General features: G+C 44.6%; 1 protein-coding gene across 3 annotated transcripts; it reads left to right on the plus strand.

Moving 5' to 3' along the window:
* The first annotated feature begins 196 nt into the window (after positions 1 to 196).
* LOC128347219 (zinc finger protein 135-like) lies at positions 197 to 15,905 on the plus strand. 3 transcript variants are annotated; one of them, XM_053301524.1, is made up of 6 exons: positions 197 to 320; positions 802 to 1,323; positions 3,019 to 3,140; positions 5,484 to 6,006; positions 6,414 to 6,540; positions 11,685 to 15,905. In XM_053301524.1, the coding sequence occupies exons 1-6, from the start codon at positions 294 to 296 to the stop codon at positions 13,505 to 13,507; spliced, it is 3,144 nt and encodes a 1,047-aa protein (XP_053157499.1). In that variant the 5' UTR covers positions 197 to 293; the 3' UTR covers positions 13,508 to 15,905. The 3 variants fall into 3 exon arrangements, with proteins under 3 accessions (XP_053157499.1, XP_053157500.1, XP_053157501.1); XM_053301525.1 differs by having other exon boundaries at positions 11,688 to 15,905; XM_053301526.1 differs by having other exon boundaries at positions 203 to 615.
* The last annotated feature ends 1,645 nt before the right edge of the window (positions 15,906 to 17,550 follow it).

The following is a 17,550-nucleotide window of genomic DNA, read 5'->3' on the forward strand; positions in this document are numbered from 1 at the left end:
TGAACCCCACCCCCACCCCCACCCCTGCTTCTCTAGGAATTGCCAGTCGCATGCATTAACCCTTAGACTGACTCTGACCCGGAAGCCAAGCCAAGCCTTGGACCCCTCTCTCACTGCTTCCTGGCAACATTCACTGCAAGGGTTAAATCGAATCCGGATTCCGAGAGAGGCTTTTGGGAGGAAGGGGAGGGAGGGAGGGACAGAGAGGGAGAGGAGGCTAAACTGGGGCGGCCCCTTCCTGCACACCCCCCACACCTCCCTCAAAAAATTTCCCCAACACCCCTCCCTGCAGCATGAGTGGTCTCCTCCAAGATGGTTTGGTGAGTGCAAAGGCAGGGGGCGGGGAGCGGTACGCATAGTGGAGGACGGGCGGGTAGGAGGTGCAGAGGCAGCCAGGCAGGTGGGGAGGGGGCGCTGAAAGGCTCCGGCGAGGAGAGATGCCCAGGCAGGGAGCGAGGCATCTCTGGACTGAAGTGGGGAGAGAATGTGAGGGACCCCCAGAGACACCCCGTCAGACTGATGCATCCATGCAAGGCTCGTGTCTCCTTGCAAAGCTCATCAGCATGGAGCAGTGCCGGAGACGTCATTAGCAAAGGATGGATCTCTGTCTCTTAGGTAGGGGGAGGGACTCCCTTATATGTGATTCTTTCCCTCTCCACTCCCACCCCTCTCTTTCTCTCTCTCTCTCTCACACATACACACCAGACTCTGCTTCCTCTCTAAGTTTTGGCTTAGTAATTTTGGTCTTCTCTCTTGATGGGCTTAATATTTCCACAGATAAAGACTTGTTCACTTTTGCAGGGTATGGCCCCCACTCCCCCCAATCCAGACATTTCTTGCCTTAAGAAAGAAGAAGAAATGGAAGAAGAGGAAACAGATCATTCGAGTTATGCTGAGGTCTGCTCTCCAAAGATGGAAGAGGAAGACTCAGATATCCCTGAAACAGGAAGATGCCCTGATGCCCTCCAGGCTGGAAGCAGTGAGAGATTCTGGGAAAGAAACGTGCAGAAAATCCTGGGGGAGGACTTCACTAACTCAGATGTAGCGTGCCAGCGCTTCAAGGAATTATGCTACCAGGAGGCCGGGGGTCCCGAAGAGGTTTGCAGCCGAATCCACAACCTTTGCAACAATTGGCTGCAGCCAGAAAGACACACAAAAGCTCAGATTGTGGACCTGGTGGTCCTGGAGCAGTTCCTGACCATCTTGCCCGCAGAGATGGCGAGATGGATCAGAAAACATGGTGCAGGGACCAGTTCTCAGGCCATGGCCCTAACAGAAGGTTTCCTGAGTCAGAAAGAAGGCAAGAAAGAGGAAGAACAACAGGTGCGAGAATATTTCATCCAGGCAGTTTCATCCAGGGGCAGGGGTTCCTATCAGTTCCCTGATTTTTTTCTGGAAATCATCCAGAGAAGGGAGCTCCATAGGCCAGGTCCGGATGTGTGGGATGGAGGCCCCAGGTGAGAACCCTTAAGAACTTAAAATTTCCAAGCAGGGAGAAGAAGTAGAACCAGAATCACTTTCCTCCCAGCAGAAAGCGGTTTTGTGTTTGCTGCCACCCAAATGGCTGTGGTACATAGGAACATAGGAAGCTGCCATATACTGAGTCAGACCATTGGTCTATCTAGCTCAGTATTGTCTTCACAGACTGGTAGCAGCTTTTCCAAGGAATCTCTCTCAGCCCTACAGGTGAAACTCGGAAAATTAGAATATCGTGCAAAAGTCCATTAATTTCAGTAATGCAAATTAAAAGGTGAAACTGATATATGAGACAGACGCATTACATGCAAAGCGAGATAAGTCAAGCCTTAATTTGTTATAATTGTGATGATCATGGCGTACAGCTCATGAAAACCCCAAATCCACAATCTCAGAAAATTAGAATATTACATGGAACCAAGAAGACAAGGATTGAAGAATAGAACAATATCGGACCTCTGAAAAGTATAAGCATGCATATGTATTCAGTACTTGGTTTGGGCCCCTTTTGCAGCAATTACTGCCTCAATGCGGTGTGGCATGGATGCTATCAGCCTGTGGCACTGATGAGGTATTATGGAAGACCAGGATGCTTCATTAGCGACCTTCAGCAATTCTGCATTGTTTGGTCTCATGTCTCTCATCCTTCTCTTGGCAATGCCCCATAGATTCTCTATGGGCTCAGGTCAGGCGAGTTTGCTGGCCAATCAAGCACAGTACACTGTATACTTTTTAGAGGTCCAATATTGTTCTATTCTACAATCCTTGTCTTCTTGGTTCCATGTAATATTCTAATTTTCTGAGATTGTGGATTTGGGGTTTTCACGAGGTGTACGCCATGATCATCACAATTATAACAAATTAAGGCTTGACTTATCTCGCTTTGCATGTAATGCGTCTGTCTCATATATCAGTTTCACCTTTTAATTTGCATTACTGAAATTAATGGACTTTTGCACGATACTCTAATTTTCAGAGTTTCACCTGTATCTTGGAGAAGCCAGGATGGGAACTTGAAATCTTTGGCTCTTTCCAGAGCGGCTCCATCCCCTGAGGGGAATGTCTTACAGTGCTCACACTTCTAGTCTCCCATTTATATGCAACCAGGGCAGACCCTGCTTAGCGAAGGGGACAAGCCATGCTTGCTACCACAAGACCAGCTCTCCTCCAGCAGAGAGGCAGGAAATGTGCTGGAGGAGGAGCTTTTAGCTACCCCAGCTTCTCCCCCTTCCTACCTACCTCCTTCCCTGGCTGTTTGGTATCAGGAGGGACTCTTAGATGCCCTCTTTGAGTCCTCTCCTAATCTCCATGCTGCCCCCAAACCCGGAATCACTGGAGAGGCAGTGGGACATAGCATGGGACTCTCTGCCCCCGCACACCTCTCTAGTTCTTACAGAGTCTGCCTCTTTCCCTTGGCTTCAGTCAAAAGGCCTGAAATGCCTCTGAGGAAGTTTTGGGTTCTGCAAGAGAACTCCCTGGCACCACCTCTTTATTGCTTCATTCCATCATCTATGAAGATGAACTGTTTTCTTCTTCTTTCAGGGCCTGGTGACATCTGAAAAGATGGCTGCATGTTGCACAGAAGAGGAGGGGACTCTGCTGCATCCAGACCAAAGGGCCCTGCACAGGAATGCTGGAGAATCAAGGGAATGTGGCCTCCTTGGGTAACAAAATAGTTCACACAAAAATAATGGGCTTTTTCAGACAGTACATCCAGACTGACCCTGCCTGGATGCAGTGTTGGGTTGGCTAAGGCCAGTTGCTCTCCCTCTGCTCAAAGTAAGGGGGCCACCACTGGGAAAGGTACCTCTGTAACTAGTGAGCAGGGGTTCTCTTCCCAGTTAGTTCACATCCAGGAGAGCAGAGATCTTATACCTCAAGACGTTTGGGAGGAACATAGGAACAACCACCCGCAAATATTCATATACTGCTTTTCAACAAAAGTTCTCAAAGCAGTTTATGTAACTGCCATGGAATTTATTATATTTATTGTCATATTTCTGGTCACCGACATCAGGGAATGGCATTAGTCCCTTAAATGCCTGCCTACAGGCAGTAATGGGCTGGATGGGGGAGAATAAACTGGGGGTTGTAATCTGCAAGACAGGATAGAACCTCTTCTTCTGGATGAGGCTACACTCCCCCAGAAAGAACAGGTTCATAGCTTTGGAGTACTCTTGGACCTGGGTCTCACCCTAGTGCCTCAGGTTGAGGCTGTAGCTAGGAGCGCTTTTTACCAGCTGCAATTGGTCTGACAATTCCACCCGTTCCTTGAAGGGAATGATCTAAAAACAGTGTTGCACTAGCTGATAATCCCCAGGTTGGACTCCTGCAATGCACTCTATGTAGGGCTGCTTTTGTATGTAGTTCAAAAACTTAAGTTAGTTCAAAATGTGGTGGCCAGATTGGTCTCTGAGGTATTCCAAAGAGACCATATTATGCTTGTTCATAAACAGTTGCACTGTTTACCAATATGTTTCCGGTACAAAGTACAAAAGTACAAAGTGCTGGTTATTACTTTTAAAGCCCTGAATGGCTTAGGTCCAGGGTACATAGGAACATAGGAAGCTGCCATATACTGAGTCAGACCATTGGTCTATCTAGCTCAATATTGTCTTCTCCAAGGTTACAGGCAGGTATCTCTCTCAGCCCTATCTTGGAGAAGCCAGGGAGCGAACTTGGAACCTTCTGATGCTCTTCCCAGAGGCTCCATCCCCCGAGGGGAATATTTTACAGTGCTCACACTTCTAGTCTCCCATTCATTTGTAACCAGGGTGGATCCTGCTTAGCTAAGGGGACAAGTCATACTTGCTACCACAAGACTGCAGAAAAAATGGGATGCACACCGAATCAGGAGGAAAAATGAAAAAGAAACCATGCAAAGTATGGAGACAAAGGGGCCATGAAAAAGATGCCAATAATTGCAGAAACAAAAATTGTGCTGCATATAAAGATCCAGAGAGCTATGTGGAGGAAATAAACAAGACACATGTATCCATTTAACAATCCTAAAGATGCTATATTAATAGTCTAGAATAAATAGATAACAATACCAATTCGTAATCTAGAAAAGCTAGATGACAATAGCAATTATCTTGCAGATAGTATCTGCACATGCATATGACCAAAATATTGCATCTCAATGAATAAATCGAAAGTCATAACACAGGGCAAATGTACATGTGCAGATCTTTATATGTAGCACAATTTGTGTTTCTGCAATTATTGGCATCTTTTTCATGGCCCCTTTGTCTCCACACTTTGCACGGTTTCTTTTTCATTTTTCCTCCTGCTACCACAAGACCAGCTCTCCAAGGTAGCTGAGAGAGCACCTTTTTCTACCAGCTCTCCACTGCTCATTGAGATCCTCAGGAGGGGTCTGCCTTCAGGTGCCCCGGTTCATCTGATGGCGACCTGGGATGGGGCCAACTTTGTTGTCGCCCAGAAGTAACAGAAGGCATCCCCCGTGGATATAGGAGGATTGTCTTCCCTGGAGGCCTTCAGGAGAGCCTTAAAGACTCACCTTTTTAGCATGACTTTTAATGATATTTAGTTGGTTCCTGGTTTTAATTGTATATATTTCTGGTTTTAGTGTAAACCACCCTGGGCCACTTAGGATAGGGGAGTATATAAATCAAATAAATAAATAAAACAGTATTTTTGAAAAAATTTAAATGTTAGGGGAAAAGCCTAGTTGAATAAGTATGTCTTCAGAATTTTTCAAGAAGCTACCAGAGACGACTCGGCTCTTATTCTGGCAGGAAGTTCATTCCAAAGCCTCAGGGTGACTATAGATAAGGCCTGACCCTGAGTTGCCAGCAAACAAACCAGTGGCATTGTGGGTAGACCTCCCCAAATGATCAGCAGGGTTCATGACAAAGATTATGATCATCATCATCTTAAAAATGATTGATTGGTTGATTGATTGATTACTACTGCTACTACTTTGGTATTTCTTCTCTCCTGGTGCTCTATATTGCACATGTGAGGATGTTGACTTTTTGCAGGATATGTTCCCCACTCCCTTGGATGCAGGCACTTCTTGCCTTACAGAAGGGGAAAAAGTTGGAAGAAGAGGAAGGACATTCAAGTGGTGTTGCAGGCTGCTCTCCCAAGATGGAAGAGGAAGACCCAGCTAACCCTGAAACAGGAAGATACCCTGATGCTGTCCATGGTAGGAGCAGTGAGGGATTCTGGGAAAGAACCATGCGGAAGATGCTGGATGAGGACACCAGCAGCTCAGATCTGAAGTGCCAAATACTCAGGCAGTTCTGCTACAGGGAGGCCGAGGGACCCCAAGAGGTTTTCAGCCAACTCTACAATCTTTGCCTTCAGTGGCTGAAGCCAGAAAGCCGCACAAAAACTCAAATTGTGGATTTGGTAGTACTGGAGCAGTTCCTGACCGTCCTGCCCCCGGAGATGGAGAGCTGGGTCAGAGAATGTGGAGCAGAGTCCAGTTCCCAGGCAGTGGCCCTGGCCGAAGGTTTCCTCCTGAGCCAGGCTGGGGACATAAAGCAGGAAGAGCAGGAGGTGAGAGCATTTCATCCTGGTATCTCTGTGGGGCAGGAAACGTGTGGAATGGATTTGTAAATATGTTCCCAAATGCCTCACCTTTTAGGGGATTGTCACATTATCTCTGACTGAGACACCCCGCTAACTGAGCAAAGAAGCAGCTTTTTAAAGTGGTGATTCTCTTTATTTGGCAGGGGGAGAGCAACTGGCCCTGTCCAACCCCAGCACAGCATCCCTCCAGTGGCTATTGCTGGTGTCTTGCTTATATTTCTTTTTTAGAATTTGAGCCCTTTGGGGACAGGCAGCCATTTAATTAATTAATTAATTTATGTATGTAAACCGCTTTGGGAACTTTGGTTGAAAAGCGGTATATAAATATTCATCGTATTTGTATTCTGAAGGTGTTACCGTTCCTCTCTTTTCAGACTCCAGTGACCTTGGATGGGGCAGCTGTGCCTTTCCCCGAAGAGAAGCCGGCTGTGCTGGACCCATCCCAAAGAGCTCTGCACACAGAAGTCCTGCTGGCAAAATGGGGGGCTGTGACCTCTTTAGGTAAGACCCTCTCTTTTTTCCATGGGAGATGACCTGTTTTGTCTGTCTGTCTGTCTGTCAATGGGCTGGCTTGGACAATATATCCGGACGGGCCCCACCCCTATGCGAGGAGGGACATGAGCCTGCCCCCCACCCCCAGCATGCCTTAGTACAACTTCCCGTCCTATCTACGAAGCTGCAGAATGGCACGCCAGGAAGTGGGAAGGGGATGCAGGTTCAGAGGTCATGCCTGCCAGGTGTGCTCACTCTTGCGTCCTGACCATTTCCTGACTTGTTACCAGCTTATGGACTATCCGGTGGTCATCTCCATCTCCCCATATAGGCCCCCTATTTAAGAACCCTGCTCTGGAGATCCTGAAGCAGTATCTGTGTCAGTTTGGCCTTAAAGCCTCCATGTTGAGGCCCCGGCCTTATTTGGAGCAGCTTCTGGGTTACATTTAGCATCTTTATATCTATTAAAGAGTTATTCAGTTTGCACCTTTACAATTATATCCCACTCTTTCTCCAAGGAGCCCATCATGGTGTACATGGTCATTTCCCCCTCACAATAACCCTGTGAGGTAAATTGGTTGTAGAAAACACTTAACATTCTTTATGTACGCTACCACGGCGGCCAGAATAATATATGCGCAGAAATGGAAGAGTAATGATCTGCCCTCAAAAGAAGATTGGCTGATAAAAATTTTGGAATATGTGGAGATGGCAAAGCTTACAGTACTGATAACAGACCAAAATTTGGAATGCTTTAAAGAAGATTGGAAACCATTCTTACCGTACCTAAAGAACTATTTTCCTAATATTGATTTTTCAACAGGGTTTGAAATTTAGTAATATTAGCAGGTTGGGTAGATTAAAATCGAGTTTGTAAGGTTTAAGATATATGTTTTGAATTATTATTATAGCAAGGGTTAATTCTATAGTTCGTGATTCACGAGGAGGTGTGAGCGGGAAGTCAATATTTGTTTAATGTGATGTGAATGTTAAGATATTGTTAAAATCGCCCTGAGCCATTTTGGAAGGGCGGTATATAAATCAAATAAATAAATAAAATCAATAAAAATTTAAAATATATATTTTTAAAAACCCTGTGAGGTAAATTAGACTGAGAGCAAAGTGATTAGTCCAGAGTCATCTGGTGAGCTTGGCTTTATTTTATTTGTCCGTTTATCATATTTATATATCGTCCCCCATAAAATCTCCAGGCGGTTTACAATTAAAATGCAACAACCACCTAAAATCATATAAAACAAATTAAAACAACCATCAGTATAGCTTTAAAATGTTATAAACTAAAAGCCTGATCAAATAGGTGTGCTTTCAAATTTGGGAGTGTGTTCCATAACCCTGGGGCAACCCTAGAGAAGGTTCACTTTTTGCCTGAACGCAAAATTGCTCGAGTCTCTCCAGGCCTAATCCAAGTCTAACCACTATACCCTGCTGGCTCTTATCATGCCTGGTTCTCTACCATGGCTGTTTGCCTGTGGCTTCCCTGAGGAAGGAATTCCCAAGAGTTAGTTCAACTACCCGGAGATCCTGGAATCATCATCTCTCCCAACAACTTTGTCTTTTCTAAACAGCAGGGAGTGGGGGCATGACACCTTTTAATTTGATACTTTCATTTTCCCCCTCACAGCAGGCCGATTTCTGTCAAGAAAATGGCATGGGGTGGAAAGGTTCAAACACCCTGTTACTATGCCTTGGAAGGATGGTGGTCTATCTTCCCCACAGCTTTGAGAGTGGAGCAAGAACCCTGCCCTCACATGGAGCCTGAACACTAACTGTGTTGCCAGCTTACCTCACAGCCCAGTCCATGTGGAGTGGGATGGGGAAAAGGTTTTTGTTGCTCTCCACTGCCCAAAAAAGCCCTGTTCACTGCCAGAAATATGTCCCTGAGGATCACGGAGCCCTCCCTATGAACTGGGCTGCAAGGCAAGCCAGCAGCACTGCTGGTGTTCCGGCTCGGTATGAGTTCTGGCTCCAAGCTGCCGCCGTGGACCAGGGTCCTCCAGTTACCCCAGCCGTCTTCCCAAAGGGGTGAAGGCATTGCCAAGGAGGCATGCTTAAACTCAAAGAGCACTGATAATATCCTGGTTTCACTGAAATTAATGATCAGAGGTTCATAAGGATACATACAAGCAATGAAATATGAAATGCATCAATAAGGCATGGTAAGTCAGGCATATAAGACATAGACAGAGAGAGCCATACACAAGAGAGCCAGCAGGTTATAGGGGTAGAATGTTGGACTAGTACCGGGGAGACCAGAGTTCAAATCCCCATTCATCATGAAACTCACTGGGTGCCTCCGGGCCAGTCTCTCGGCATAACCGACCTCATAAGGTTGTTGGGAGTATAAGCATAATGATGTACACTGCTCTGGGCTCCTTAGAAGAAGAGCAGGATACAAATGTATATCCAAATAAAGAAATACACGAACAATTGGGTGTTTTCAGGAAAAACGAAAAACTGAGTTGCAGGGGAAGGATCAATATATTGATGCTGCCTGCAGTCAGTCAGTCAGTCCTTTATTGCGGTCATAGACCAGTACTTCGATAAAACATACATACTTACCAAAAAAACACACACCTCAGCATAATAAAACAGACAGATTGTAACACAATACTGACAGGTTAAAATTAAGACAGTTGTGGTGAACTCCAGATAGATCTTACTGAAAGCCAAAGGGAGCAGAGCACCCTCCATTACAATCATAAAACAGGAATCACAGAAAAAAGAAAGCAGAACATTATTGAAAACCTAAGCGGATGTTGGAAATGATATAACAATACCTTGACATTTTGCTAATTAGGTTGTCATCAAGACTGGACAGTAAATACTTCAAATAGAAGTCATCCAAATGCCCAGGAAAACGTTGCAGCAAAGGGGACACTAGTCTTAAGTGGGCGTCCCTATAGAAATTACAGTATAAAATGGCATGCGCACTTGTCTCCACTTGACCAGACCCGCAAGGGCAAAGTCGAGCAGAGAAAGGGGTACCTTTAAATCTTCCCTCCATAACAGCAGATGGAAGCGCATTAAGACGGGCGAGCGTCAAAGCACGTCTAAATTTGGGAATGGTAATTAGACTTAAATAGCTAGCTAGTTTAATGTTAAACATTTGATCCCCCAGAAAGATATTCTTAGGCAAGGAAGCAACTTCTTCCTGCACTTCCATGTCCATGATATGTTGTTTGATCTCAATCCTGGCTCGATCATATCCCAATTTTATAATCTCATCCTGAGAGAAACCATAGTGATCCAATTTGTCAACAATTTGGGTCTTCCACTTAAATCGGAAACAATCAGTCTTAATAAGGGGGCCAATCCTACACAAGAGAAGACAAATTTTAACCAGAATAATATGATATTCCTCCAATAACAAGTTTCCAATCTAATCATACCCACCTCTAGTCTTAACGCAACATTAGGCACGCATCGGGGGACTAACAATATAGATCTCAGAAATTTAGACTGCAGGGCTTCTAAAGCCATAAAGTTGCTAACAGGTCCTATTTGGGCTCCGTACAGCACTTGAGAGTGGACTTTAGATACGAATAGTTTAACTGCAGCGGGAATATAAGAAGCCCCCCTCGAGAAATGAAAAGATGTAATAAGGTTCGTAGTTAACTGTGCCGTCAACAATGTGGATTGGAGGTGGGCATTGCGTGAACCTGATGAATGAAAAACCACTCCTAGGTATTTGAAGGAGTTGACCTGTGCAATCCTATGACCATTGATGGACCAACAATATTGCCTAGGTAGTTTTGCAAAGACTAGGACTTTAGTTTTTTCATAATTTATCTCAATGTACTCTTGGGAACAAAATTCTGAAAGGAGGCCTAAAACACGTCTCAAACCAATTGGGGTTTGGGACATGATTGCCATATCATCTGCATATAAAAGAATGGATACATGCTTATTTGCTATTTTGGGAGGATGCGTGGAAGGTGTAGATACAAAAGAGACCACCGAGTTAATATATAGATTAAATAATAAGGGAGCTAAAATGCAACCCTGCCTCACGCCCCTGTATGTAGGTATCGCATTCGAAAGTCAGAATTGCCAGATGACCTCTCCTGGTAAGGAGACGCACAGAAGCACTGGAGGCAAGATTGGGCAAGCGGGTTCCTAGAGGGTAGGGGGGATTGCTCCCCACTGAGGACTACCTTCTGCCTTTGGTCTACAGTGCGCAAACATGCTAAGGCACCATGGATCCGGTTAGCCCAACAGGGTCTTCTCTGGGGGTCAGCAGCTCTCCAAGGTCTGGAGGTTGAACCCAGGGCCTTTTGCATGCCAAGCAGGTGCTTCACCCATTGAGATACGGCCCAACCCCTTATTAATCACATTGGTTTCCTGAACAGCTTCCTAGTAGTTCAGAGCAACGTGCATGCCTTAATTTCATTTAGTCAGACAACAACCCTGCCAGGTAGGTTAGGCTCAGAAACTGCAATGAGGCTGAGGTCACCCTGAGACCTTGGTGGCCATGCTGAGAGCTGAACCCAGGTCCCGATGGACCAAGTCTGGAACTCTACATTGTCAGCACCCTTCCAAAGAGGCTATCTAATATTTATTTAAATTTATTCATTCAGTTTCATTCATTCATTCAATTTATATACTGCCCTTTCTAAAGGGCTCAGGGCAGTTTACATTAAAATCATAAACACATAATAAAACAATGAAAAAACATTTAAACCAGATTAAAATTGAAATTAAGACTAGATATAATTAAAAGCTAGGCTAAAACAATGGGTCTTTAAGGCCCTCCTGAAGGACTCCAAGGAAGATAATCCTTTTATAGCCATGGGGGCAGGTTCCACAACCTGGGGGCAACAACTGAGAAGGCCTGATTCATATGATAATCCACACACACACACCTGTGAAGCAGGACCAAAATATGCATTAACTTGCTCAGCTCTTATGCCCTCATCTCTTGCCTGTGAGCTTCTTAGGGGCATCTGGTGGGCCACTGTGTGAAACAGGATGCTGTACTAGATGGGCCTCCTTGGGCCTGATCCCAAAGGCTGTTCTTATGTTCTTAACTTAATAAGTAATTTGTCCCCCAGGAAAGAAGAGCAAGGAATGGGTGTCCTTTCCCTAATTGGAAGCTCCATGTTTCCCTCATCAGGTTTCTCTCTTCATCCCAGCAGGTGGTGGAAGGGAGAGCAAGAAAGAAGATGAAGAGCAAAGCAAGAAAAGTGGAGCAAAGCAGAGACCGGGGAAGAAATCGGTTGCTTCTGAAGAGGGTGCTGTGCAACAGGAATGTAAGAAGGAGAACAAAAGGAGCGTGTTTCCTCCGTGTGCAAAAATTCGAACTGATCAATCAAGCTTTGCCACACATCAGGGAATCCACACAAGTAAAACATGTTATATATGCTCAGATTGTGGAAGGAGCTTTAAGGGCAAGAAAGGTCTTGTAATACATTTGAGAATACATCAGCATGAAATGCCACATAAATGCTCTGAGTGCGGAAAGAGCTTTGATCAGAAGAAAAAACTTATTAAACACCAACGAATCCACACATGGGAAATGCTGTATAAATGCTCAGAGTTCACTTTCAGCCACAAATTTATTAATCATCCCATAAACCACACAAAGGAGAAACCATATAAATGTTTGGAATGTGGAAAGGGCATCAGTTCGAAAAAGTTTCTTATTCTGCATCAAAGAATCCATACGGGGGAGAAACCATATCATTGCTCAGAGTGTGGAAAGAGCTTCAGTTACAGCACAGCCTTGACACAACATTACCGAAATCATAAAGGGAAAAAACCATATGAATGTTCTGAGTGTGGAATGAGCTTCAGTCAGATGACAAAACTTAGTACACATCAAAGAACACACACAAAGGAAATGCCATATAAATGCTCAGACTGTGGAAAGAGCTTCATTTTCTACCAAAGCCTTGCTAATCATCAGAGAATTCACACAGGTGAGAAACCATATACATGCTCAGAGTGTGGACAGAGCTTCAGTTTCAGCCATAGCTTCAATTTACATCAAAGAATCCACCGCGAGGAGAAACCATATACCTGCTCAGAGTGTGGAGAGAGGTTCAGTCGGAATACATCCTTTGCAAGACACTGCAGAACCCACAAAGGGAAAATGCAATATGAAAGCTCAGAGTTCACTTCCTGCCATAACTTTATTAATCACTCCAGAAACCACACAAGGGAGAAACCATATAAATGCTCAGAATGTGGAAAGGCCATTAGTTCTAAGAAATTCCTTCTTCTACATCAAAGACTCCATACTGGAGAGAAACCATATAAATGTTCAGAGTGTGGAAAGGGCTTCAGTTTCAGCACAGCTTTGACACAACATTACAGAATCCATAAAGGGAAAATGCCGCATAAATGTTCAGAGTGTGGGATGAGCTTCAATAACAAGAAAAACCTTATTAGACATCAAAAATCTCACACAGAGGATATGCCATACATATGCACAGTGTGTGGAAAGCGTTTCAGTTTACACCACAACCTTGCTAATCATCAGATAATCCACACAGGGGAAATGCCATATATATGCCCTGAATGTGGTAAGAGCTTCAGATACAGGAAAACTCTTACTTCCCATCAAAGAATCCACATAGGAGAGAAACCATATGAATGCTTAGAATGTGGAAAGAGCTTCACTCGGAGTGCAACCTTCACAAGACATAATAGAATCCATATGGAGAAATGCTATATAAATGCTCCAAGTGTGGAAAGAGCTTCAGTTTCAATGACAGAACAAGCCTTACTAGACATCAAAGAACCTACACAGGAGAGAAACCATCTAAATGCTCAGAGTATGGAAATAAGTGCAGTTGGAGCCCAACCCTTAGAAGAGGTTACAGAATACACAAAAGGAAAATGCCATATACAGGATCAGACTTCAATGATGGTAGAAGCCTTACTAGATATCAAAGAGCCCACACAGGAGAGAATCCATAGAAATGCTGAGAATGGGGAACGATCTTCAGTATGAGGCTTAATCTACAGGACTACATTCACATGGAGCCAGTCTTGTGAATTTTAGGAAGGCATGGAGTGTGGAAGAACTTCAGGTGGCGAACAGACTTCACATGAAAGACATATAAATAATGAGAGCAGGGCTTTTCTGACCAATTGGCCTCTAATGATAGTGAATGAACTTTTCTTCCAAATGACCATGTGAGTCCCCACCTCCATGGGGATAGATCGATGCGGCAGAGCTGCCATTGCCAAACAAGAAGTCTTTGAATGCCTGGACTCATTCATTTCATGTGATAGCTTCATGGTATGGTAATATTTCATGCTCTCTGTTCCTTCAAGTGTTGATAAGCTCAAGGAGCTCTACAAAAGATATGAGAGTTTTTGTCCTTTTGCAATGACAACCTATTTGCATATCTACATCAAGAGTTGCAGGTATACAAATATGACAAATATTTATATTCCACTGTGTAGGAATAGCTGCCTATTCTACCTATACTTTCACCGCTGCCATCAACTAGACTTTTTGTATGGCTGGGTCTACTACAACAGCCCTTACGCTTTTACAAAAAATACCAAAACAAATACTCAGTAGAGTGGAAAGGCTCATAGGCATGGAGACAATTAAACAAGCTTCTAATCTTTATATAACAACAACGCTTACTTGGGGGCGGGGAGTTCAATTAAAACATTAGCATTTTTTAGTTTCTTCATACAGCAAAACCTAGAACACAAAACAAGTACCAAAAGAACATACAGGAGAAGAGAAATGGTTGGGAAAACGCATTAAACTAAGCTATCTAAACTTGTCCCTGAGAGTCCTCTTTGTTACCTTCTCTTGTCAGCAATTTCGCTTGTTCCTTCTAGTCACAGTACAGGCTTTACTGTGAGCCTGGACTCACATCCTGGTCACAGTACAGGCCTGGGGCTCAATCCAGCCTGGTTTTTCTGTGGTTTCCACTCTGGTTGCAGCCACAGCATGGAGTGTCCCAGTGCTGGTTTTGTGATAGCAAGCATGACTTGTCCCCTTAGCTAAGCAGGGTCTGCCCTGGTTGCATTTGAATGGGAGACCACATGTGAGCACTGTAAGATATTCCCCTGAGGGGACAGAGCTACTCTGGGAAGAGCAGAAGGTTCCAAGTTCCCTCTCTGGCTTCTCCAAGATAAGGCTGAGAGAGACTCCTGCTTGCAACCTTGGAGAAGCAGCTGCCAGTCTGTGTAGACAGTACTGAGCTAGATAGACCAAAGGTCTGACTCAGTATATGGCAGTTTCCTATGTCCCTATGTGCTAGCAATTCTTCAGTTCTGGTTCTCCAACTGTGTCTTCAGAGAGACTCTCTTTCTCTCTCTGCCCACCAACTTTCTCCAGGACCCCTCTCCTGCACACTGCTTCCCAGGACTCTCCAGCAGACTGACTCCAAACTCTCTCAACTCTCTCTCTATATATATATGCACAGTTTTACCCAAACAGTTTTTCAAATAATCCAACTAGAACAACACACAGTTCCCTCTATTTTTCAAAAGATCTTTTCCCTGCAAAAACCAAACTGTCAACTGACATTCTAAACGTGAAACTTAAAACAAAAACAAAAACCAGGCATGCACTTGGGACCCTGCTAGCAACACAGAGTCCAGGCAGCATTCTAGCACATATTATTTTGTGCCTCATTCCTTCACAACCGCTTTTCGACAAAAGTTCCCGAAGTGGTTCACATAGATATAAATAAATAAAAATGGTTCCCTGTGTCCAAAGGAAAAGAGAGGAACGGTAACTCCTTCAGAATACAAATACGATGAGTATTTATATACCGCTTTTCAACCAAAGTTCCCAAAGCGGTTTACATACATAAATTAATTAATTAATTAAATGGCTGCCTGTCCCCAAAGGGCTCAAATTCTAAAAAAGAAACATAAGATAGACACCTGCAAAAGCACAGGAGGGAGGCTCTGCTGGGGATGGATAGGGCCAGTTGCTCTCCCCCTGCTAAATAAAGAGAATCACCACTTTTAAAAGGCTCATGTTTGCTCAGTTAGCAGGCAGATGTTCAGACAGCCAAGGCGAGTTCCCCAAAAGCCAGCAGAGTTATTCAGGGCCCCAGTAAGGATCTTCCTTGCAACCATTAGTAGAATGTAGACCTCTTTCCCCAAGCCAGCTCCCTTGTATCTCCCCAAACTGTTTTGTAGCCTCCTCAGTCTTGGGTCATGGAAGAAACATTTTTAGCCATTTAAAAACCTCTCTTGAAAGAGCCACTGACCTTCGCTGACTCTCCACACATCCTCGTATTTTTGTTGCATGCTGAGCTTTTTAAATCTAATGTGCATTAAAGATATGGCATCTGTTGGTTTTGTCAAAGTTCTTACTTTATATTTTACTGTACTAATTACTAACTCTAATAAATGCATATTTACATTGATATCAACAAAACTCTCTGGTCACTGACCCAATCAGGTTCTGGTCTCACAAACTATCAGCCTTGGGAATAGCCTCTGCCCTTCATTTATGTATTTTATTTATTTAAAATATTTAAACCCTGCCCCTCCAGTACACTACAGCTCAGGGCGGCTTACAACATTAGTAAAACAGATGCAGTATGACAATATAACATCACCTCTGAGCTTCAGGGGAGAATTTGATATTTTCTGGGCACTCTCTGCTGGCATTGAAGCACAAAAGACTTGGCTGGCATTGCAGGGGCATAACAAGGCTGGAGTGGGCCCAGAGACAAAATTTTAAAATGGGCCCCTCGCTGATACATACACACTCACTTCACATGTGACTTGCCTCGGGGGGGGGCCTCGAGGCGTGTGGGGCCCCAGGCAGCCACCTCCCCTTGCCTAATGGTAGTTACGCCCCTGGCTGGCAACATCCATTACAAACCCACCCTCCTATCCTCCTCATCTGCCATCTATCAGGCAGCTCTGTGATCCACATCAGCTCAAGGAACCCAGTACATCCATATTCCATATTTGATGATGGAATCCCCCTTGAATGGGTGCTGGTCTCTTGCACAGGGCTGGGAGATGGGGGCATAGCTCCTGGTAACAGTGTCCAAGGGTATTTCAATGTTTCAGGGAAGCCAGAGGGCGTGGTGGTTCCATAGCAAAAGGAGGGGTGTGAAGAGGAATGAACAAGCAAGGGGTTTGTGTATGGACAGCATCTGAGAGAGGGAGCTTGGAGAGTCAGAAGGCCACCTCAACCATCTTATTAAGGAAGAGCATCAAGGGGCAGATTGGCTGTGAGGAGCAGGAGGACAGGCCGCCTGTAATGCGGAGCCAGCGATGGAGCACCAGAACTCCATCCAGCATCAAACAGGACCTTGCAGAAACTGAGGGAACCAAATAAAAGGGACTCTATATATACACAATTGTGGGGTGTAAAGGGACTTTGCGGGTGGCAGGGATGTTTATTGAAGGCAAGTTTTTTGTCTTTATAAAAGTAGTGCTTTATTTCATTGTGACAAAACAGGGGTGACTCTTTGCTTTCCTGGAATCTACCCTCAGTAGAGAGATTGCTCTGATCCCAAATCTAGGAGTACGTCACTCCTTCAAGGTAGGCTGCCACCAGTAGAAGACTGATCTAAAGCCACTGACTAGCCTCAGACAGGGCTTCAACAACCTAGAACTGTCCAACTTGGACTGACAGGCACTGTACAGCCAGAGTCCACACAACCCAGCTCTAGACAACACGATATGCTGAAAACAACGCAGCAGTAGCAAATTACCTTATGAGGCACACCCATTTTTGCAGATGGAAAAGAGTGGACACTGGCCAGGCCTCTGCCCTCTAACTTTAAAGCCATGAGGTAGAGGGTGATTGGCTCCAGAGACTGTGGGTCTCACATCTGTCTGTAGTTCAAAGAGCATGCTAATTTCCTCCCCTCTGGGTGGTGAGATGCAATGTGGTCCTATCTCCTGTGTCAGATAATATTAGGAAATTGGTGAACTACTACTTCAAGATGATGGGAGGTCTGCGTTTGTCACATTCATCCAGAAGTGTTTGTGTGGGATTCTCCAACACTCACTCAGACTCATTAGACAATCAACCCTTGAGAGGAAAGC

The sequence above is a fragment of the Hemicordylus capensis genome, chromosome 2, assembly GCF_027244095.1.
Source record: "Hemicordylus capensis ecotype Gifberg chromosome 2, rHemCap1.1.pri, whole genome shotgun sequence".
NCBI lineage: Eukaryota > Metazoa > Chordata > Lepidosauria > Squamata > Cordylidae > Hemicordylus > Hemicordylus capensis.

Excerpts from the sequence above, each read along its gene's own strand:
- LOC128347219 (XM_053301524.1), top strand. The coding sequence starts at position 294 with ATGAGTGGTCTCCTCCAAGATGGTTTG. Across the intron at positions 321-801 it reads GTCTCCTCCAAGATGGTTTG|GGTATGGCCCCCACTCCCCC; the intron begins GTGAGTGCAAAG and ends TCACTTTTGCAG. Across the intron at positions 6,007-6,413 it reads TAAAGCAGGAAGAGCAGGAG|ACTCCAGTGACCTTGGATGG; the intron begins GTGAGAGCATTT and ends CTCTCTTTTCAG.